We start from the raw sequence: 22,814 nt of genomic DNA, 5'->3' as shown, positions 1-22,814 counted from the left end.
CTATCAATGATAGCAATGGAGATAAAATCACTGATGCAGAAGTGGTGGAATTCATCATTACTCATTACAAAAAGCAGCTGGGACAGAGGGCTGATGTAAACATAGACATCTTTGAGGAGGTGCAAGTCAGAGAAACACTAGAAACAGACAATGCAACTCTTTTGGATGCTGATGTCACCGCAGAAGAAATCAAAGAAGCCTTGTTCGCCATGGACAACTTGAAAGCCCCGGGACCAGATGGGTTTAACCCATTCTTCTATAAGTCATGCTGGTCGATAGTTGGGGAAGATTTTGTAAAGGCGATAAGTCATGTGTTCTCCACAAACACTTTACCACCCGGATTCAACTTTACCTTTATCTGTTTGATCCCCAAAATCCAAAATCCGTCAAAGATTTCAGACTTCCGCCCTATAGCTTAGTGTAACACCACTTACAAGTGTGTTGCTAAGATCATCTCGAATAGACTACAGCCTATCATGCCATCTCTAGTGGACATAAACCAATCTGCTTTCATTAAAGGAATGTCTATTCGAGATAATCTCCTCTTGTCACATGAACTTCTCAGGTGCTACAATAGGAAGTATATTTCTCCTAGGTGTACCCTAAAGGTGGATATAAGTAAAGCTTATGATACCGTTAGTTGGATGGCATTGGAAGCTATGCTGAGCAAACTGAATTTTCCTCCGAAGATACACAGATGGATTAAGCTATGTTACTCAATTACTCTCTTCTATATTCTGATAAATGGAAAGTCTGGGAGTTACTTTCATGCTCAAAGGGGCCTTATGCAAGGGGACCCCCTATCGCCATACTTGTTTGTCCTGGTCATGGAAGCCTTGAGTTGTCTGTTCAGAAAGGAATTGAATAACAACATCATCAAAGCTTATCTAAAGTGCAAGAAATTTGAAGTTATCAATCTATGTTTTGCTGATGACCTTATGCTCTTCTTCAGAGGTGAGATTCGATCAGCCATAGAGATCATGAAGGTCCTAGACAAGTTCACTGAAGGTACTGGGCTGAAGATCAATACTCAAAAGTCTACCCTCATTACAGGAGGACTGAGTGAAGATGAAAGTACTCTTATAGCAGATACATTAAAAGTTCAACTGGCTACATTTCCTATAATCTATTTAGGACTGCCACTTACGTCCACAAGACTTGGGATTAGAGATTGCCAACCTCTAATAGAAAAAATCATTGCAAGGATTCAGAATTGGAAAAATAGATGCTTGTCACATGCAGGAAGGCTACAGCTCATCCATTCAGTCTTATCTTCTTTTCATGTATACTGGGCTAGAACTTTTGTGCTTCCACTCACTGTGTTGGAACAAGTTACAAAAATATGTAACAAATTTCTTTGGAATGGTTAAGACATGGGAAATAAAATGCATCATGCTAGTGGGGGTCACACTGCACTTCTCAAGAAAGAGGGAGGACTGGGAATCTTGAATCTAAAGCTATGGAACCAAGCATCATATTGTGGCCTAGTGTACAAGATTGTTTCAAGAGAAAACAGCCTGTGGGTAAAGTGGGTTTGGAATCATCACATCAAGGACAAATATTTCTAGGTTATGACTACTCCAAAAGACTGCTCGTGGGTGTGGAGAAATTTACTGGACGCAAGGAAAACAGCAAGGAGGTTTATCCGATACATTATTGCTACAGGAGTTGACACCTTTTTATGGTATGATCTGTGCTGTGGTGAGAAGCCTCTAATAGAAGACAGGTTTGCGAAAGCTACTCTCCATCTACCTCTCACCGCAAAGGTTAGTGCCTTGATCACTAATGGCGAATGGAACCACATGGTGCGTGATCTACCTACATCTCCACTGAAAAGTGCTATCCTTCAAACTGAGATCAGCTGTTACTTACCAAAAGATGATGTGGTCTGGACACCTAATCCCTCTGGCGCATTTACTTCCAAGACAGCTTATGATGTCCTCAGAGTTCCACGAGAAAGGGTCAGATGGTATAGCCTGGTTTGGGGGAAGTATGTGTTACCCAAACACTCTTTCACAACTTGGCAATTATTGTCCAACAATCTACCAACGCAAGATAGGTTGGTTCAGAAGAAGGTGCTTCAACACTCCTCCTGCTGCCTCTACAACAACTCTAAAGTAAGGGTGGAATTTGAGCCGAGGGCTCGGAGCTCGGTTTGGGCTTGGCTCGTTTAAGCTCGGCTCGAGCTCGCTCGTTTACTATATGAGCCGAGCTCGAGCTCAAATAAAAGCTCGTGTAACAAATGAGCTTGATGAAGCTCGACTCGTTTAGTTCAAATAACATATTTATAGTGTAAAATAACCGAGGCCTCGGAGCTCGGCTTGGGCTTGGCTCGTTTAAGCTCGGCTCGAGCTCACTCGTTTAACTATATGAGCCGAGCTCGAGCTCAATTTAAAGCTCGTATAATTAGCGAGACGAGCTTGAGCATTGTAAAGCTCGGCTTGTTTAGCTCGAATTCCACCCTTACTCTAGAGAATATTCATTGCATTTGTTCTTTGAATGCTCGTACAGTCAAGTAATCTAGAAAAACGTGAAACAGGTTTTGGGACTACACACAAGCTCATCGGATTCAAATAGTGAATGGTTGGAACTCATGAGGATGTGTAGAAACAAATCATTGACAACAAAGATCATCAAAGTTTTCCTTTGTGCATCAGTGAGCTATATATGGCAGGAAAGGAACAATCAAAGATTTAAAAACACCACACAACCTTGGGAAAATGTGAAGAACAGATTGATCAATGAAGTAAAAGTATTTCTACAGGGGCAAATCAGCGAAGTACATGCAGAGATTCAAGATAGAGTCTTGGTGGATAGACTTGGTTTGGAAGTCAAATACAAGAGGAAGAAGAGAATTCAGTGCATTTGGGCAAAACCTGAAAGAGGAGTTTTTTAACTGAATACTGATGGAGCAGTTTCAGAGATAAGATGGGGAACTGGAGGAGTGGTTCGAGATGCATATGGAGAAGTGATTTTTAGATTCTCAGGATCTGGAGGTTTGAAATCAGTCCTTTTCCAGGAAATGACGCCGATCTTACAAGGTTTAGAAGGCTGTCGAGATGCACAGATTGACAGGATCATAATAGCTTCAGACTCCCTGAGTGCTATATGGATTTTACAAGGAAAAAAGAGAGCACCTCGGTACTATAGGAACGTGGCAAATTCTATCCTTCACCTATCTACTAGTTTTACTAGTGTCGACTTCTCTCATGTGTTTCGGGAAACTAATAGGGTAGCAGACCATCTAGCAGGTTTGGAATCTTGTAATGGATGTTATTATTTTGTACCTCCTTTGAGTTCAGTACTATCATGATATGTTGAGGAGGACAAAATAGGAAAAGTTTATTTTCAATCTTAATACAGGTTAGGATCAGTCAAAACCCAAAAAAAAAAAAACTTGGTCAAGGAAAATGTGTTACTTCTTCATCCGAGTCTTCAATTTCGTCCGATTATTAATCGAGTTTATCAATTCCAACGAATATCACGTTTTTTAGGGCAAATTTTCAATTTAAGGTTTTCTTCATTAGATAGACATTGATTGAGAGAAGGTTTTGTTTCGAATTTGGGAGAAGGTTTTGTTTATATGTCACGTGTTTTAGGGGGTGCGACGCTGAGTTGGTAGAAATGCTGAGGTGGAAATGCTGAGGTGGTAGAAATGCTGAGGTGGTATGCCGAGTGGAAAATACAAATAAAACAAAATTGGAAAAACAATGACACATCATCACTTAACTGACGGATGCTAACAGATTGCTATTTTTGTGAAATTGGGCATAGTACATTGATACGTTTGTGAAAAAAAAATCTATGTTGATACAAGTGTTAATAGGACCTAAGTATGTTGATTCTCTGTTGATGCGGTATCTTTTCATTTGTGAAAGAACAGAAATCTGATGTTTATGATAGAAGAAGCCAAATTTTCATTCATGTGGGGGATTGTTAGAAAAATGAAGTCTACTGAGATTTAAATGAGTAATTTGTCTCCCAAGTTACCCCACTTGAGATGAAATGGGTTTATCTTGAAACAGTACGTAAAGTGAGAAAAACCTTTTCAAAAGGATGCACTTGTTCGAAACAGTGTATTATACCGAAAAGGTGCAACCTTTCGAAATGTGTACTGGTTCAAAACAGTGCATCATGCTGAAAATGTGTGACTTTTCGAAATAGGCACTGGTTCGAAACAGTGTTTTATGCCGAAATGGTGTGTCTTTTTAGAATCATGTGATTTTTCAAAGAGTTGCTTACTTTTTTTCAAGAGTCACTGTGTTATTTCCAAGGCACCACTCACCTATAAATAGTAGATGAATTTGGAGAGAAAGACACACCAGATCACACAGAGTTCTGATCTTTCTCTTCTCTCTCCGTTCTTAGTCAAACACTATGTTGTGTTCGCTGATTCTATAGAATTGAAGTGTTAGCCTTCTATAGAATGAAATCCGTTCTATCTTGGGAGACAGTTTCCCACCAACCTTGAAGCATCGTGAGGGGGAAAATCTGTCTTAAAGACATAGTGAATCTTCACTAGGCTCGGATTTAATCATTGATAAATTAAGTTCATTAGTTGAACTAAAAGGTTTGTTCATAATATATTTGTTATATCAATTTGATTTTCTTGTTTACTTAACAATAAGTATATTTTTGGAATAAGTTTTCTACGTAAACCTTTGTGTTGGACAGTTTGTAGTTAGTGTTTCTGCAGGAATAGAGGCAAAGAAGTTTTCACTGAAGAGCTCAGGGGATGGCTCTGCTCAACGCTTCTCTATGAACTTTAATTCAAGTTCAGGGGAAAAAACGAAAGTCAGTTTTGAAAGCTTGATTTTAACCCAGACAAGGGATCATCTCCTTTGCGGTCCAGTAATTAACAACGTTGTCATTCTCCGCATATTGTATGTGTCACACAGTTGGAGCAGTCCAGGTCCAGATCTGCCTTTGTTATTTCTATGCCTTTTTCTAATTATTGCACCCATGTTTCCCTGGTTTTTACCATGTCAGTGACTGCACTTGTATTTATCATTAGAGACCAGTACTCTTGTTTCACTTGGTAGTGTTATTGGTTGCTTTCGTAGTGGTGAGTGTTTTCTACCGTGTTAGTTTCTGCTTCATTGTCTGCATAGATACGCTGTCAATGTTTTTGTATTGGGTTTAACACAATTTAGAGGAAAGGATGATATAGATCGATCTGTTTATTTCTTATTGTCGTCTTCTTGAGTGTCTATTGCTGTGTTGTGTATGGCTTATTTTTTCCAGGCTGTCTTATTAAACTGTAATGATCAAGCATGTTTGGGAATAAAACAATTTAAGAACCTTCCATGATGATTATGTTGAAAGAGTTCTTCATTGAATGGAGATGACATCTGATGTGGTAATTTCTCAATGACAAATTTATGGTTACCATCAGTAACTTTGGTCATTTGGACGAGTAATATATAGAAGATGGTATGTTGTCATGAGCTTGATCACATCCATAGTTAACGTGCAACTTGCGGGTTTCTTACTGAGTGACACCAGTCAAAAGTAGGTTAAGTTTCTGTCCAGAGCCAGTTGAACTCACATCTCCTATATCCTGGGCTAGTCCAATTCCCTTCAGGTCTTGGGAGCAGTAAAGTAGAGTTGCAGAAAAACTGACAGAAATCTTAACCATTGCATTCCATGAAATTAGGATGAGCCTGATAGTCAGAGACATTGAACATCCCATAAACAACTAGTTTGTTCATCTTTTTATTTACCACTTTTTCACAAACACTTTACTTCTGATGTTCTGTTAACAAAGTTCTATGTTGATTATCTATTATCTTCTTCTAAATGGGCATGTCAGATAGGTGTCTTGTTACGGAGTTTGAAAACAATATCTGTTTCCTTTGATAGTGTCCAGTTTTAAAGTTTGTTTGTTAATTAAGATATCTGAAAAATACAAGTATTTCTACAAATGCAGAGCCAGCTGCTGTCTTCAACATATATCAGTTGCCTTTGGAAATGTCTGCCAAATTCTGAATCAAAGTCTGAAAACAATATCTCCTTTTCGATACAGAACCTGCCATCCAATACCATAGAACAGATAGAATCGAGACAAACCCGCCAAAAGGGGGTAAGTCTCCACGTCCTTGAATTTAACCTTCTCTGTCTCTTATGCCATCGGTGTGTGTGCAATGAGAGGAAAAGATGTGTCGGGGGATATTTCTTGCTTTGAGGGAGTAACTCGTTAGAAACTTAGAATTTCTTTTCTTGTGAACTTTCAATCATCTCTAGCACGGAGAGTAAGGAATTACATACAAACCTTAGTTTGATTGTTTGTTTGTGTTCTGTAAGCTTTTCTTTTACTCAGGCGATCTACATAATATTTTCCCAAATCCCGGTCTTGAGCAATACTCAAATGTCGTTCAGGGTATAGGTGCATCCTAAATCAATATTGCACGCAACAACTTGTTTTTTGATGTTTGTTAGTGTGAGTATATGTCATTCTTAATAGAGAAAATAATGGCCTATGCCCAATAATTATCGATAGAGTATAAACTTCAGGATCCCCACTCATCCCACCAATTTGAAGTTTTGAACAAACAAATACATAGAAGTCAGCAGAAAAATGTTCAACGTTTCCTGAAACATTAGTTTTCTTCAATTGCAACTTACAAAGTGTAAAACAAAGTTGTTTGAGAATGACCTTGGAAAGTTGGAAACACAAGCTTTCAATAAGTACAAGATTTGGCATCAATTTTGTCATAATTCTTTTACCACGTAAGAAAAGAAATGGGAAGCCTACATTCCATCAACGAAAGCTTATAGAAGAGACAAGTTATCATTTCATTTGGACAATTTCCAGATCATGGCATATCCTGCAATGAAAAAGCAGGGCTTGGTAGTTAGGAGTTTCGGGTGTTGGATAAATTAGTTTGAATTAGGGAATTTTGATTTCATCTATGGAGTTTACCATAAGGAAGGGAACTGATTCTCATAGAAAAAGTTCAATTTGGTAGACACTTTTGATGTATGAAGGATGATCACATTTGTTATAAATTAGAGACCCCCTTATTATGGCGTAGTGTAGCTTTGATTAGCTTGTTCCTAAGGTGGCAGTGCATACAACGATGCAATTACCCCTTACATAACTTCAGTTTTGATTAGTGTTGTATGTATTTCTTTGCACAGAAAAGAGATAGAGACAACGAGCGTCGAACCCGGCAACAACAAACTCATTAGTTCTTGGAAATGCTAAAAAACTAAGAAATCACTTGTACAGGCCAAGGAAAAGGGTAACATAAGTACGAAACTTAAAATCCATTAACAAGAACAGAGAGAACAATGAAAAAAATTAAAAGCGCACAAGATATCTTCCATAATGCAAGCAGTATAGTGCAAACTATTGTACTTCTTGTTTATCTTCATCTAATTATTAGTAATTTCTCCATAACATGTATTCTTTTAGATTTAAGGAGTTCTAATTTGTCAGAAGCATGTAAAATCATTTGACCAAAAAAAAAATGTAGGATCATTTGCTCCAAAACGGTAGCATTCTCCAGCTAGTATTTTATCACGTCAAGCTCCATACGGTGACCATCAAACTTCAAACATTCTACTTTCTTGAGGTGTAACACAGAACACTGGGGCAGTGATTCTAATGTCCAATACTCCAACCTCTATCTTTGGGGTATGGGTATTGTTTTCTCTACCTGAATAAGAATCACGTCTTTAACTTTAAGAAAACGGCAGCTAACTAGCTAAGATACAGAAAACAAAAATTTCGAGTACTTGCCCTGAAGACAAGAGTTGCTGGATAAGGCGAGATTTGCCGTAAATGTAACAGTAAGTGCTCTTGTAGACAAACTGTGGAAATCCTTGATTCCTTGTACACCTCCAAATGAAGTACCTTCCAAAAATTCTGGAAGATCATTCAATAAATCTTTTGCATGGAAAGAATCTTGGCAGAGGGGAAAAAAATATCATTCGTACAGAAAAAATCTTGAATAAATATTAGACATATATTCATCAATAATTCCAACTTGATACAACGTTAAGGTTGCAGAGAAGATTTCACTTTCTATTCTGTGTAGGCAAGATAGGCAATTCATTGAAGTAAAAGAGACTTTGGCTAAGAGAGATCAACGGATTTAGAAAATCAATATGCAGTTTGACTACAAGTTCCAACTAAGTAAAAGCAACTAAATATCTGGGTCCAGGATGCCATAAATGCTGCAACGATATTTACTATGTTTTCAGCTAAACTAACGGTAGGAAGAAAGGGACTTTGTGGTGTAGACCTACGTAAGAAATGAAAAAAGCAAATGGGAAATAATTTATGGAGTCAATAGGCACTCACAAGCCCCATTTGCTTATTAATCTTGTGATTGCTCTAGGAGAAGTCAATTACACAACACTTCGAATCCCTGGGAAGCATGAGTAGTTGTTTAGAAACCTCCATTTGCTTCTTTGGATATGTGGATAATTTCGATGAAGAAATGACAGTCATTTTCTCCAAACTTCCTGCATTCTTCAACAAAAATCCAAGCAAACATAGCACATTCTCGCTCCCAACAAATCTCTCGAGTTTAACTGACTTCAGGTGTGACAGAAAACACTCGGATACTTTTTCATGCGTCCAACCAGGAAAGTAAGCATCATCCAAAATCTGAAGATCCTATATCAAAATCAGAATCAAAGGTCAGATTGTCAGAACATAGCAATGTAGTGCGGTGCACACAAGTTTATGCTTGCGACAAACATCAACTCCTAACAGGAGATCAAAGAAAATAAAAAGACTTACATCAACAATGTCAAGAGACTCAACATTAGGCATGCAAGCCAGCAAGATTAACAGTTTTTTGCCACTAAAACCTCCTTGTCCATTCACTAGCACTTCCAGCTTAGTCAAGTTAGAAAACATTTGCAAGTCGGCAAAGATATCTGCCCTCGAAAGAGTCTTGAAATACCAAATTTAATCATTTTAGTTCTCTTTAATTAGCTAAAGAAAAATATAAATGAACAGATGAAAATATAAATTAAAAGCAACAACCACAAGTTCAACTAAACTAAAATGCATAAAAACAGAGTCTTACTTGAATTGTATCGCTACCTAAGCGTAGTGCTTTCACAGTATAGATGTTTGCAAGAAATTTGAGAAGACGGCAATTATCAGGATGAACAACAATCCCAACATGAACAGATGCAAAAGCTACTGAAGGTATACTGAGAGAATAATCATAAGCCAGGTCATTCACAAACGATAATCTTGAAAGACTCTTTGCCTCAACCTTTATCTCAGTTTCAAAGTTAGGATCACCATCATAGTCCCAATCAACAAGTACCAACTTCTTAAGTGAGGGGGCATATATCTTGACAATACGGATCTTTGGCCAAAAACAACTCGACAGTAAGAACTCTTCAACAACTGGAAGATTAAAAGAAACTTGCTGACCCAATTGATCGCTTGAAAAACAAACATCAACAAACCGTACAATTCTTAAAGAGGAAGAAAGAAATGAAGCGGGAATTGGAAGGACACTTTTGAATTTAACCTTCAAGATCGTTAGAGATTCAAAATGAGAAAGACAGTGGCGGAAAGTGAAGGATTCTTCACCACGAATGTCAAGATCAAGCTCTTGAAGTTTATGCCTCATCACAGTAGAGATCCATTCATTGATGCGTGTCACATTATAAACGCCCTCATATTGTAAGCAGAACTTCTGTATTTCTGATGCATCATGGCCCGATAGCACTCTATCCACAAAATTCAAAAAGCTATCTTTAGGCGTTCGCTTCCTGTTAGAGAAATCGAGATAAGGAATTGAAGTCCAAAGGTACTTCCATCTTGTTGATAATACACAACTACGAACAGCATCAACAGTAGGCATGAATGAAAAAATGAGGTGAAGAATTTCATCAGGTAAACTACTAATCCTATCTTCACCTTCAGCACAACTTTGTCCACCAAACAGTTTAAGCGTTTTAAAACTCGATGTTGAACCAGTTTCATCCATCCCCATTATTCTCCTTACAAGTTAATCTGCAATTTAAAATCCAGGGCACAATTTAGAGCCTACTTTGATTCACGACATCACCATGCAGAACAATAAAGTTTGGTTTTAGAAAATCATTGTAGTAGTATGCGCATCTACTCAGTGATGCAATCAAGAAATCTAGTATTTCTACAAGTTGAACATGTTAGTTTACCAAGGATCTTCAAACACATCATAACCACCAAAAGAAGAAAGAAACTAAAAAACAATCATACACACACACCAAGTAGAATTAACATGTGAAAGGAAACTACCAACCAAACTTCGTTATGTAGCAGACTGATTCCAATTTCACTGTTCCAAAACCGTTAATAGTCTAGAGAAACTGCTGCATTTAAGAAGAACAACAAGTAGACGGAGCGAAAAGGACTCTTATGTTATGCAAGTCGTTTCCGTTTCCTTATCCAATTTCCAAGTTTTGAGAATCTTATTAAATGCAGCAGCAAAATGATAGTTTTGCCCCTGTTTCGTTATAGAGGTCTCTGTGCTTCTCAGGGGTAATACTAGGAATAGAAAGAGATTCCGGAAAAGGGGCGCAGAGATTCTTTAACATGATATGCGCGTGTGATTAGGCAACATTACGTTATAGGTGATGAACCTTGTGTATATGTGCATCACGAAGGGGGGCGTCCATAAAATTCTATAAGCTATATACTTTCATCCATTTTCCTCTATACACACATTTTCTGATCAGGCAAGCAGAGGTAGGCATTGCAAAACTTGTTCAGTAAGAAAACACGAGAACATTTTTGAAGAATGTTTATCAATTGACCTATACTAGTGTCCCTGTCTTCGAAACTAAATAAACAAAAGAGGAGCACTCATAAAATGCAGTAGCTTGCGTAACATTAACAACAACACTGGTCCCACCATTGCATCCTCATTTAGCATGAGAATCACATCCATTTTACATGTTCATCAGGGTGCAACTGCCCTTTTACAAGAGAGAGTATGAGTATCGTTCTCAAATTCTCATATTACAAAATGTGGGATTATGACAAAAGAGAGAGATTTGTTCTTCCCTAGGATAGTTTCACGATTGCTAACACATCAAGCTATATTAGGTATGCTCCAGTTTGTACCAACTTTGACCTGTATTTTGACCCCACTTGCGCTCCTCTTCCGACAGGAACTCGTCTTTCCTATTCGCGACGATCACTTCAACCTTTCCTGATAATCACGACATGCACTAGAGTTATATATGAACCAATTAAGTAGCAGCAAAATTATTTAATCCGACTTCAGCAATGAAAGTTGCTAAGAGAACTAGTAGGTCTGACAGTATTTAAACATTCAGTTAAATGACACTCATATCAGATGGTTTGAATTTGGGAAGAATCAGTTGTTTGAGTTCTAAATGTTTGGGTCCCATTCAAGGACATAGATAGCTTGCAAATTCTTTATCACCACAATGGACCCAAGGATTCTTATATTGGTGCGGGGGAGTGACCTGCCATTGCCAGTTTGACAATGGCAGTTGCCGCATGTATCTTGAAGTTTCTAATGGTCAACAAGAAGAAAAGTTGGTAACCTTTTTTCAGTTGATAACACAGATGTATTTATGTTGACACACACATCAGCGTAACGTGTGTGGGTAAAATCTTGTCCACCAATTGCTAACTTTGCCTATGTCTATTAAAAACATAAATATACATACATATATATATATATATATAGATAAAAGTTTATGCTTGTTGTGTGTGTGTGCCTGGGGTGTGGGGGGATCCCGGTTCCCATGTAGATAGGTCATCTTTATAACAGTTCTTTAAAAAATGTGTATGTGTGCTTAGGTAAATCATATCAGGTTACCTATCTTTCAGTTTCCAAATTTGTTATCTGTGTTTATGCCTAAATAATGCAAGGCACAAGTCTCTTAGAGTATTAGTAACTCTTAAGCCTCGAGGGAAATATCTCAAGAATGCTCTGAGGCGTGTACCTCAAATGGGGAAGCCTTAAAAATGATTTCTAAACAATAAAACTGACTAACATGAAAAAGGAAGAAAACTAGAATACTGACAATATATGATATGGGTACACAAAATCAAATGGAGGTTTTGGGGGGACAAATCATCAATCTGTTCTTCTTATATTGATAAGTTAGACAAATTCCCATCTATGTTAACTAGAAAAATAGAACTGAACTTATTACGACAACTCCCACTATCCTGAGTCCCGACTATTATTAGTTCTACCAAGTGCTCTAATTTGACAACTTCTGATTATTTTCCCCAAGTGGCTACAACTCTATACCAAAAGGGTCTTTTGGTTGGTTTGGAATTTTGGATGCTTTCTTGAGGCAAATTGTTTACCATTGATAGGTTATTTCCAGGAAATCCCACTTCTCCTATCGTGTAATTTCTCTTCAGTATTGAATTGTTACCATTATTTTCTAAGGCCGGTGCCAATTTTCCCATTGGTTTCCTATATATCTTAAGGCTTTTCACATAGATATTGTATGTTCTTTAGCAGTTTTGATCTTCTTTTTATTGTATTGTTTGCTTCACATAGAAAATACAATGGTCCGTCCCCAAACACTCTGAGGACTAGTCGACTTGCAAATACATCCATGACTGCTTAATTTAAATGAGAAAATATGGACAGAGGTAAGAGTTATGTACTAACCATATGGCACTCCCAGTGAAAACTAAATATGTAAATCTCACTAATGTTAGGTTTGACTACAGCTTTAAGTTGTTTTACTAATTATATGTTGTACTAAGATTTTCGATGGTTTAAAATGTAAAAAGTTATGTAACAATGACACATGCACATGTTTCCATTTTGGCATGCAATTTCATTTGTCAGTAATGCAGACTATGATCCAGTTTCTTACAATGAAAATGCTTATAGATGAAGTTTATTCTTGTTACAAAAGTGAAATAAGTCAGTCATTCCCATTGCAATATATAAGACAGACGCATATGACATGATGTATATCAGACAAACAGGAAAAAGCAGTAAAAGAAAAAGATAACCTGGCAACTAGAGCACACTCGTCATAAACATAAACATAATAATTTTGTGAATGCTATAGGAGAAGATAATTACACTACCTGGCGAGCCTCTAGAAAGCATACGTAACTTTCTAGAAATGTCAACTTGCACAAGTGGGTTTGCCGATAAACTGGATACAATCGAGATAGTAAGTTTCTCCAATATTCTAGCATTCTTCAACAGAATTCTCAAGAAATTTAGCTCATGCCTGCTCCCATGAAAATTCTGGATTTCAATTGACTTCAAGCGTGCAATGGAAGGAATCGTTTCAATTATTAAAAAATGTTTTTCAAATGCACATCCGCCATCCTGTAAAAAACAAACAAAAAAACTAATCAAAATCAAAGGTTTTATATCAACTCAATCAGTAATGAAATGAAATAGGAAAGTGTCTCCAGGTCAAGGACTTACGGTGTTGATTAGGAGAAGGGATTCAATATTTGGCAAGTGACGAAGTAGCTCTATCAGGTGCCTAATAGTCCAACCAATTCGTTTTCCATCGTTGAACTCAACTATCACTGTCAAATGGAACGAGTTGAAAAATTTATGCAGATGGGATAAGAGATCTCCACGAAATAGAGCCTTGAATACCAAAAGAAGACACGTTAATACAAAAGATAAGCTAAAGCGTAGGTCTTATTTATAAGAAGTTGAGTTCCAAATAATGACCATACCAGAAAGACAAATGATTCAGTGAAGCTTACCACAATGGTATGATTGGACAACGCAAGATCCCTCACATTACAGATGACTTTTAGAAGATTCCTCAAACGGTGATCAATTTCTTCAGAATGTGAAGATAAGTTGTGAAGAACATCGACACTTGCATCGCCTAGTGAGGATAAGATGTGTGGATAATATTGATATGACAGATTACTTTTCATCTTGAAGGATATGAGACTCTTGGCGAAAATGTGTATCTCACAATTATGTAATCCATCATTCTTGCAAATTGGATCATCTTCTATTATCAATCTCTCTAGTGCAGGAGCAGTGATGTTGGCCTTATCGATCTCCATCCAGTTACATTCCTTTAGATAAAGTTCTTCAAGATTCGGGAAACGAAAGGAGACTTGAAAATCTCCATCAACATAAATACAAACATGACCAAGATGCAAAACCTTAAGGCTTGGAAGATTAATCAAACTAGGCATTCTAAGATCATGTTCCATTTCAATTTTCAATGTTGTTAGCGATTCAGAAGTAAAAAGGCAACGAGGGACCACCACGTAACCAACTGCAGCAACAATTACAAGCTCTTTTGCTTTACGCATTACAGCAGTAGTTATCCATGAATTCACCCGATACTCATCATAGCATTTCGTAAGTAAGAGGTAGAACTTGCTTATATATGGCACATCAATGAGAAATAACACCCTATCAACAAAATTCATAAACTTGTTCTCATACTCGGGATTTCTCCAGATGTTCTGATGAAACAAGTGAACATCACAAAATCCAAGGTTGGGGACTAAAGTCCACAGATACCTCCATCTACTTGAGAACACACTAGTAAGAACAACGTGTTTCGTATGAAGAAAAGAAAGAATGTGAAGAATAATATGCTCAGGCAAATTGCTGAACCTATCTTCACCATTTCCATCATTCTGTCCTTCAAACAAGTTTTCCATCCCAGAGTCTTGTGAAGCATTTGCATCCCTTATTATAGTGGTCATTTTAAGAGCTTAAGCTGCAATGCAGTGTCCACAGTAACTTAATAAAGTCAGATATTAACAACTTAGGACCTATCCAGAATTGTAACAAAGCATTAGTGAACTTCCATATTTATGATCTTAAGTCTTAACAAGCTTCATGTATTTTCACTCACCATATGCAAACCAGTGTAGGTGTGGTGACTTAAGCCATGCAAGAATTACTTAAATTTTCACATATCATGTGTAGAATCAAGCAATGCCTAGAATTAGTAAATAATTATTACCTATTTACTGAGTAGGGTAAAGCTGAATAATACAGACTAGTGTTTCAAATTTTGGGTTAAGTTGCTACTTACAATTTCAGCACTGCTCTCCTTATCTGCTACTCTGCTCCCTCATTATATTTCACTAACTTACACACAGGTGCACAGTGTTCCCGACCGAGTGGGTTAGTACAACAACCACACAAAGCGCAGCTATCAACCTTTACTTTTGCGTGGGTGAAAAATATCCAAAACGTTATCTGCTTTTCTTCTTTTAACCGAACAGTAGAAATATCAGTGCAAAATGCCGCAAAAGTGTGTTACTCAGTTACTATTTCAATTGACCGAATCTATTGAGTAGAAATTTCGTAAAAAGGTGTTTCGACTAACCCGCATATTTAGGGCTCGTGTTTGATCATTGAAGGCCCACGAACTTTGTTATGCTTCACAGCTTTAGTTTCGTTTGCTCTGTTAAATTTCGAATAGAGAAACCTTACTGCCACAAGCATTTTATTCTAGGACTCCAGGTGGACTGTTACACTTGTATAGTTGTATGGAACTGTGAACAGGCTATGCCATTGATATTAACTTGTTCTTGAACACAATTGCAACATCTAAATGAAAGAAAAAGATTTCACATGTAGGTGGCATACTGGCATGTCATCCATAATAAAGGAGAGAGAATTTCCATTTTCCTACTATTATTAAAGCACTGAGTTGTTGGTTCTCATAATAAAGGAGATTGAAAATTGAGTTCAATGATTCTGAAGTGAAAAGTTCACAGGGAGCACAACATTATGTTTCACCATAACTTTGAGAACGACCTCTGGAAGTTGACAACCTAATAATCTAGATATCCATTCAGTAACACGAATATCATCAAGAACCATGTATCTACTTGTGATCCAGACCTTGTCCATAACGGTTGTGTCATGTTGAAGAAGCACAGTATCCACAAAATTCATGAATACCAATGTATCCATAGGAAGAGACAAATAAGACGTCTTTGGCTCACCATATAAAACAAAATTTGAGGTTCCAGTCCATACTATCGTTTCCATCTTGTTGACACTTGACAGACAGTACACTTGTACGGACAGCATATTCTGTACAGAGAAAAGAGAGAACGTAGTGCAGTATTTGTCGGGCAAGCAACTGATTCTGTCTACACCCTCATTTCGCTTCGAGGTACTACTAGCATCCATGACAATGTCGTTTAATCTCAAATTAAATGTACACTTGCATTAACAAAAGAGACAAAATTTAGAAGAACGTTGAAAAGACTGTGAGTAAAAGATTAACTGCGTAAATTAGGTTGTATTGCGTATATTAGGTAAATTCTAAAATAGGAAAGAAACAAATAAAATAAAGAATTGTTAAATATCAGGCGATGACTATTATGTGTCAATTTTGCAAATATATTTTATCGATTCAAATTTCATTGACAAAATTATTTAATCCGCTGACAGACTGTTGATATATACTTGTTGGAGATTTTAATGGTTGAAATTTCGATGGATATATAGGCTTTTCGTTGTCTCAGTTGGACCCAACAGTCTATCTTTTAAATCCTCTGCAATGGTTGGTTTACTAATGAAAATTGAGTTATCTGTTTCTCTGCAAGACAGTATTCACGACTATTCGACTAAAGGTGCATCACCCTAAAATTAGAGAGTTTTTCTTTCAACATGCCCAGTATTCAGTTGTCACAGAGCTATTCGATGCCTTGATCAAACCTCCAATATTTCAATGGCCAGGAATTTACATTAGGTTTTGGTTGACTTTTATGTGTGAAGTTTAGGTTTGATCCCACTGTATAAGATCGAACATTTTTGCATCAAGTTGAAGCACTACCACTTGGCACTAATCCAAACAAGATCGACATGTTTACCAGCATTCTGTATGAAGTGTGCCTTAACAGATATATGTCCTGTAATATATGGTCAAGAGTACAAGGAACACTGTTCAAGGTTAAGGTACACCACTCTCATGTGATTCATGTCAGGAAAAGGAAGATTTACAGTGGGGAAAAGTTGGAAAGAAGAACTGATTTGGTAGTTGGCATTTACTAGACTGAAATGTGATTCGACATGCTGAGCCGTCTAGGAAGCATTAGTAATAAGTGCTTTAAAACGTCCCTCTGGATTTCCAGAGCAAGCATGAGATTCCAATATCATCTGTTTCGGTACATGCCAGTTTTAGCATGTTGGCAAGTTTCGGATTTCAAGATGATTGAAATAAAAAAATAACCAGTGGGATAAAAGCACAACACGCAGCAAAATATATATCCTGGATTCAGTCAGTTTCATGTGGCGTGAAAGAAACAACAAAAGATTTCAGAACACTCGGCAATCAGCACAAGTGCTTGTTCAAAGGATCATTGCTGATACAAGGTTCTACATACAAGCCAACATGGAACAGTTACCTGACGCGATCGAGAACAGGGTATTGCTTAATAGATTGAGGTTATATGCTAACTACAAGGATATGACCCCACTTCAGTGCATCTGGCACAAGCCAACTAATGGGAAAATGAAACTCAATACTGATGGATCAGTTATATTCCAAGGTTACTTGCCATTAAAGAAGAACTGAGTGCCTGCATCTAGTACAGATCCTTGTGTAATGTTGTTTCCTTCCCCTCTTACTGAAACTCTTTCTAAACTTGTAATGGAGGATAGGGAAGGAAAAGTGCATGTACTATAGATCTTTATATTAATGGAAGCAGGGGAGGCTATAATCCCAACTACTTAACTTTCGGAAAAAAAAAATAGCATGGTTCCTAAAATCTGCGGCTAGATCTTGATCAAAGAACACGAGTGCGGGATTTTATTATTTCATCACAGAAGATAGTGTTGTACAATTTTAATGTAATACTAGACATTTCAAATACTAAAAAAACATGAATATTGGACCAAAGACAATAATCCCCACACTGCACAATATTAGGAAATACGATTGTAGCAAGTACATCAAAATTCAAATACTATCAGACTTCTTCACCCAACAATTGTTCAACAGTTATCATGTGGAACGGCTCCACAAGAGAAAACTCGCAACTTTCTAGTTTACGGGAAACACAATCCATTGTGGGTCGAGATTCAGGACTAACATTTATGCATGAAAACGCCATTTTTGCACTTACTAATACCTCCTTGACGAGCTCTGTAGTGGGAGGTTGAAGACGTTTGTCCAATATATCCATCATCAAAGCATTTGATCCACTTGTTGAAAAGGATGTAACAAGAGATGATAAAAATTCACCTGGATGATTTCCCATTATCACTTCAAGTGCTAACACTCCAAAGCTATACACGTCACATTTTGCAGTCAACTTCATTGTGAAAGCCAACTCTATAATGAAAAAAGTTTAAGTAAACGTGATTAGATTTTTTTAAAGAATTAAATTGCATATTAAAAAACTATACATTCGCCTACGAATGCAAACAATGAACAATAGAGAATGAAAGATTTACCTGGGGCCAAATAACCATATGTTCCGGCAGGTGCAGTCCAATTGGAGGAATCAGGTACTAAAATTCGAGCAATACCAAAATCAGCAACATAAGCATTATATTTTGAGTTCAACAAAATATTCTTACTCGAAATGTCTCGATGAATCAATGGTGGTGTGCAACCATGCATGTAAGACAAGGCATTAGCTACACTTTTGATGATGTCTATCCTCGTCTTCCAATCCAAACCAGTTGCTTCCTTTATATTGCTCAAAACTTGGGCTAAGCTCCCTTTTTCTAGATACTCGTATATCAAAAAAGAGTGTCGAACATGTGAACAAAATCCATACAATTTCACAATGTTTCGATGTCTCAGTTCTGTTAATGCGTGTACCTCAATTTGAAATGATTTTAAGTCGATCACTTCATCATCATCTTGTGATGGATGAATTTTCTTTACAGCCACTACTTGTCCTGTTGACAAAACCACTTTATAGACACTTCCATATCCTCCAACTCCAATACAGTATTTGTCATCAAACCCCTCCGTTGCTTCAATAACGTCCTCGTATACCATTCCTCCATCGTAATTCCAAATGCAAAATAAATCATTATGTCTCACTATTGTCTCTTCCTCCTGAACTCTTATTTTCTTGTAAAATATCAACCAAGTTCCAACGATTACAATCAAAAGAGAAAACAATCCCACAAGACATAAAATGGTAATATTGATTGGTTTAACTCTTTCTTTTACACCTTTGCTTATTTTAGAAGATTTGCAAGGAGGCAAAGCTTTTGCGTGACCACACAAGCCTTTGTTGTTAACAAATGATTTGGCTGAAGCCTCGCGAAAAGCTTTGGTATTAGGAACCGGACCTTCTAATGCATTGTGAGATACATCAATGGAAATCAAACTTAGCATTTGTGCAAATGAAGATGGAATTGAACCAGAGAACTTATTGTGTGACAAATTCAAGTTCTCTAAGCTACCCATTTGAGCAAACAAAGGTGGGATGGAGCCAGAAAACATGTTCTGGCTCAAGTCGAGTAACTCTTGAATGTGAGCCAAATTGCCTAATTCAGATGGTATTCTTCCGATGAATTTATTTTTACTCAACTTCAGATATGACAAATGGACGCAATTGCCAATCTGTCTTGGTATTGGTCCACTCAAATTGTTGATGGACAAATCTAATTTCTCAAGAAGACTTAAGCTTCCAATTTCAATAGGAAAATTGCCAAAAAGATTGTTATCACTCAAGTTGAGATCCACCATCGTCTGAGCCAAGTTTCCTATTTCTTTTGGAATCTCTCCTGTGAGATGGTTTGAAGAGAGATCAAGCCTTCCTAGTTGAGTCAAGCTTCCAAACTCACGAGGTATGGTACCAGTGAGTTTGTTGTTACTGATTCTAAAACTTGTTAGATTTTTGCATTCGCTCCAATTACTTGAAAGTTCACCGTGCAAATTATTGTTACTCAAATTAATGAAATCAAGACTTGGATGTATGCCAAATAAATCTGATATGTCACCAGTGAGTTGGTTTCCATCGAGACGAAGTCGAATAAATTTTCGACAGTTTTTTAAGTTTGGAATGGGACCAATTAGATTATTAGAACTAGCAGTGAAAATTTGAAACTGCCCGCCATCACATAGTTGTTGTGGCAAATAACCAGATAAATTATTAATAGATAAGGCAAGTCTAACCAGTTTCATTTTCGTTATTAATTCTTGAGGTATAGAACCAGAAAGGTTATTAGAGAAGAGATTAAGAGAGTTTAAGTTACCTAACGAAGAGGGGATGGGACCACTAAGAAAATTTTGGCCAAGAGATAATTCGGCAAGTGATTTCAAGTTTCCAATTTCGAAAGGAATCGATCCAGAAAGTTGATTGGTACTGAGGGACAAGATGTTTAGATTAGTCAAGTTACGTAAATTTTTTGGAATCGAACCAATGAGATTGTTAACACTAAGATCTAATTCCACAAGAGATTTCAAGTTTTCAATTTCTGAAGGAATGGATCCAGAAAATTCATTGTCATAGAGGTACAAAAATTTTAGATTTGTCAAATTACCTAAAGATGGTGGAATTGAACCTGAAAATCGATTTGAAGCGAGGGCTAGAAATGTTAGGTTACTAAAATCACACAAACTAGAAGGAATGGAGCCAGAAAGATGGTTTTTTCCTAGATCAAGGGTTTGTAGACTTGTTAATTGGTCAATTTCCACTGGTATTTCTCCAGAGAAATTATTGGTGAAAAAGTCAATGTAATTGAGTTTGGAAAGGTTAGTAATTTGGACTGGAATGGTTCCATAGAGTGAGTTGTAACTGAGGTTCAAACCTTTAAGATTTGGAAGGTTTGAGAAGGGGAAGTTCTGAAGCGTACCTACCAAGCCTGTATTTGTTAAGTTAATGTCAAGAACCTTTCCCGCCTTGCAAGAAATGCCAAACCAGTTGCCGCAGTATTGGGAAGAATTGGCAGCATCGCCATGACTAGGAGGGAGTACCCATGAAGATAGTGCAGAAAGCGTTTCACCATCGAGGCTATCTTTCCATTTGAGAAGTGCATGGGCTTCTTCACTAGGACTAGTAGAAGAAGAGTTAACATGGAAAGAAGAAAACAACAATAAAACTACTAAGACAAGAGAAGGATACGAAGCCATGAACTTGTGATGGGGTTGAGTTTAACTGTCTTAGCTACGTGATATCATAGACGTGAAGTTATGCTTTATAGATGGTGCTGGAACAGCACTGATTGTGTGGTAGATTGGTAGTAGCGAAGGGCATTGAGGTTGAATGCGGCAGGTCAGGCGCATTAAATTGTTTTGTTTGGTTATATTCGACTGACCAAGTCCAAGATTAGGAATTATTGCCAGATGATATCCAATTATTGCAATTTTGTTTGAGTTCAGTGCACCCATTAAATCAAGAAATAATTGAATAATTGATTCATGATAAATTGATAAGAAAATTATATTGGGTTTTTTCACATTATTTTCTTGTATTTTTTTCCTTGTTGAGTTAAATATCCGAGGCTTTTTTTTTTTGGCTAAAAATATTCGTATTGACTTTTTTTTAATAATACAATACAATTATGATACGCAACCATACCAGGTTTTCCAAAAGAGGACCAATCACAATTAATCTTGATAGTCTTTGGGGTGGAGTCCACAGCATTTCCTAATTCTTGGGGCTCTTGGTAGTACGACCCTAAGATTCCAAGTTTTGATAACCTGAAGATCAGCAACGCTGTTGAAAGTATGACCTAATTGTAACACACTGCAGTCTGCAACTAGTCATGGCATCCAATCTGAGTTCTGGCCTATCTGTTTCAATTATGCCTTGTGGAATCAGGAAGAAAAAAAACCATAAACATTTCTATTTTTGTGGAGTGTATAAATGTTTAGACTAGCGCCTAGCCAGTCTCCTTCCTCTTGGACTGTATATCTCTAAATCCCTGACAGACTCCATGGTGTCACCTTTCCCACTTTTTGTCCATAAAAAATATGCTAAATTAGCCCCCGTAAGAAAATTGGAAGAGCCAATAAAAAGTATTAATAGATATAGGGATCCAGGATCCTATAGATATAAATATAAATGAAAACATCAGAAATAGCAGAACTGATCAAGAACTGATATCATCACTACAAAAGCAATAGACAAGGGAGCTAACACACGGACGTGGGAATGACATGCACTTCTATTGGGGTTAGTGGCAGAGAAGACGGTTTAACAAACATGGAGGTGTCAATAACCCCGGCTCTTAACCCAGTTCAATAATTTGCCCAGGACTTTCAAAATTTTCAACAACATCAAGTGTGTTTCACGACTCCTTTCCCTAAACCTAGCTATAGTACAAATTTCTCCAGACATTGACCAACCATGTCACGTACACAGTACTCTGATCAAAGAACCCTCCTTGCAGTGCACTAAACGAGGATAAAAATCATGCCACCAAAGACAGAGCAACCACAAGAAATGGTTGATTTCTTGTGACCAATAACAGTGACTCCTATGATGTAGAGAAAGATAAGAGTGGCTATGCACTCAACTATCAAACTGCTGTAAAAGGACCATAGCCGGAGGCCTGGAGGTGCCCTGGTGGGGGGTCTGTGTAGTCTTTCCCATGGTTGTCCCTCTTCCACAACATCTTTCGTCATCTTTGCTAACAGATATCAATCTTTTCTCAAGCTCTGACTTGAAGCTTTTCTTTTCTTCTTTTCTTCAGAAATCTTTGATTCTCAAGAGGACCATTTTGGGGTGAGAAAAGTTGGCAATTATTTTCGATTACTACCCCTTTAACGAATGCCACATATCACCCGTTATGCAAACCAGGAATGGATGGGGGAGAAAGTGAGCCACTTGTAAAACAAAATTACTCTCTGGGGTTTGACAACACCCGTTATGATAAAATTGTTATTTTAAATCTCATAACTTAGTACAT

The 22,814-nt window shown here is 37.3% G+C and overlaps 3 protein-coding genes across 5 annotated transcripts; all 3 read right to left on the bottom strand.

The window, feature by feature from the left end:
• Positions 1-8,083: 8,083 nt before the first annotated feature.
• LOC147477797 (putative F-box/FBD/LRR-repeat protein At1g78760) lies at positions 8,084-10,410 on the bottom strand. 2 transcript variants are annotated; one of them, XM_086583543.1, is made up of 4 exons: positions 10,263-10,410; positions 9,045-9,991; positions 8,753-8,908; positions 8,084-8,626 (listed from the first exon to the last, which is right to left on the bottom strand). In XM_086583543.1, exons 2-4 carry the CDS (start codon positions 9,969-9,971, stop codon positions 8,342-8,344), a joined length of 1,368 nt encoding a protein of 455 aa, XP_086439669.1. In that variant the 5' UTR covers positions 9,972-9,991; positions 10,263-10,410; the 3' UTR covers positions 8,084-8,341. The 2 variants fall into 2 exon arrangements, with proteins under 2 accessions (XP_086439669.1, XP_086439668.1); XM_086583542.1 differs by having other exon boundaries at positions 8,197-8,626; positions 10,259-10,406.
• Positions 10,411-10,818: 408 nt separating this feature from the next.
• On the bottom strand, positions 10,819-15,150 carry LOC147477796 (F-box/LRR-repeat protein At4g14103-like). The gene is made up of 5 exons (XM_086582177.1): positions 15,010-15,150; positions 13,703-14,688; positions 13,410-13,580; positions 13,058-13,307; positions 10,819-11,174 (listed from the first exon to the last, which is right to left on the bottom strand). The coding sequence occupies exons 2-5, from the start codon at positions 14,672-14,674 to the stop codon at positions 11,065-11,067; spliced, it is 1,503 nt and encodes a 500-aa protein (XP_086438303.1). The 5' UTR covers positions 14,675-14,688; positions 15,010-15,150; the 3' UTR covers positions 10,819-11,064.
• A 2,568-nt stretch (positions 15,151-17,718) lies between these two features.
• LOC147477795 (uncharacterized) lies at positions 17,719-21,102 on the bottom strand. 2 transcript variants are annotated; one of them, XM_086582176.1, is made up of 3 exons: positions 18,519-21,102; positions 18,393-18,449; positions 17,719-18,270 (listed from the first exon to the last, which is right to left on the bottom strand). In XM_086582176.1, exons 1-3 carry the CDS (start codon positions 21,031-21,033, stop codon positions 17,906-17,908), a joined length of 2,937 nt encoding a protein of 978 aa, XP_086438302.1. In that variant the 5' UTR covers positions 21,034-21,102; the 3' UTR covers positions 17,719-17,905. The 2 variants fall into 2 exon arrangements, with proteins under 2 accessions (XP_086438302.1, XP_086438301.1); XM_086582175.1 differs by having other exon boundaries at positions 18,393-21,097.
• Positions 21,103-22,814: the final 1,712 nt, after the last annotated feature.

Source organism: Coptis chinensis, chromosome 9, assembly GCF_015680905.1.
Source record: "Coptis chinensis isolate HL-2020 chromosome 9, ASM1568090v1, whole genome shotgun sequence".
Taxonomy (NCBI): Eukaryota; Viridiplantae; Streptophyta; class Magnoliopsida; order Ranunculales; family Ranunculaceae; genus Coptis; species Coptis chinensis.
The sequence above is the reverse complement of the archived record's forward strand: the minus strand, read 5'-3'. Positions and strand labels throughout refer to the sequence as shown.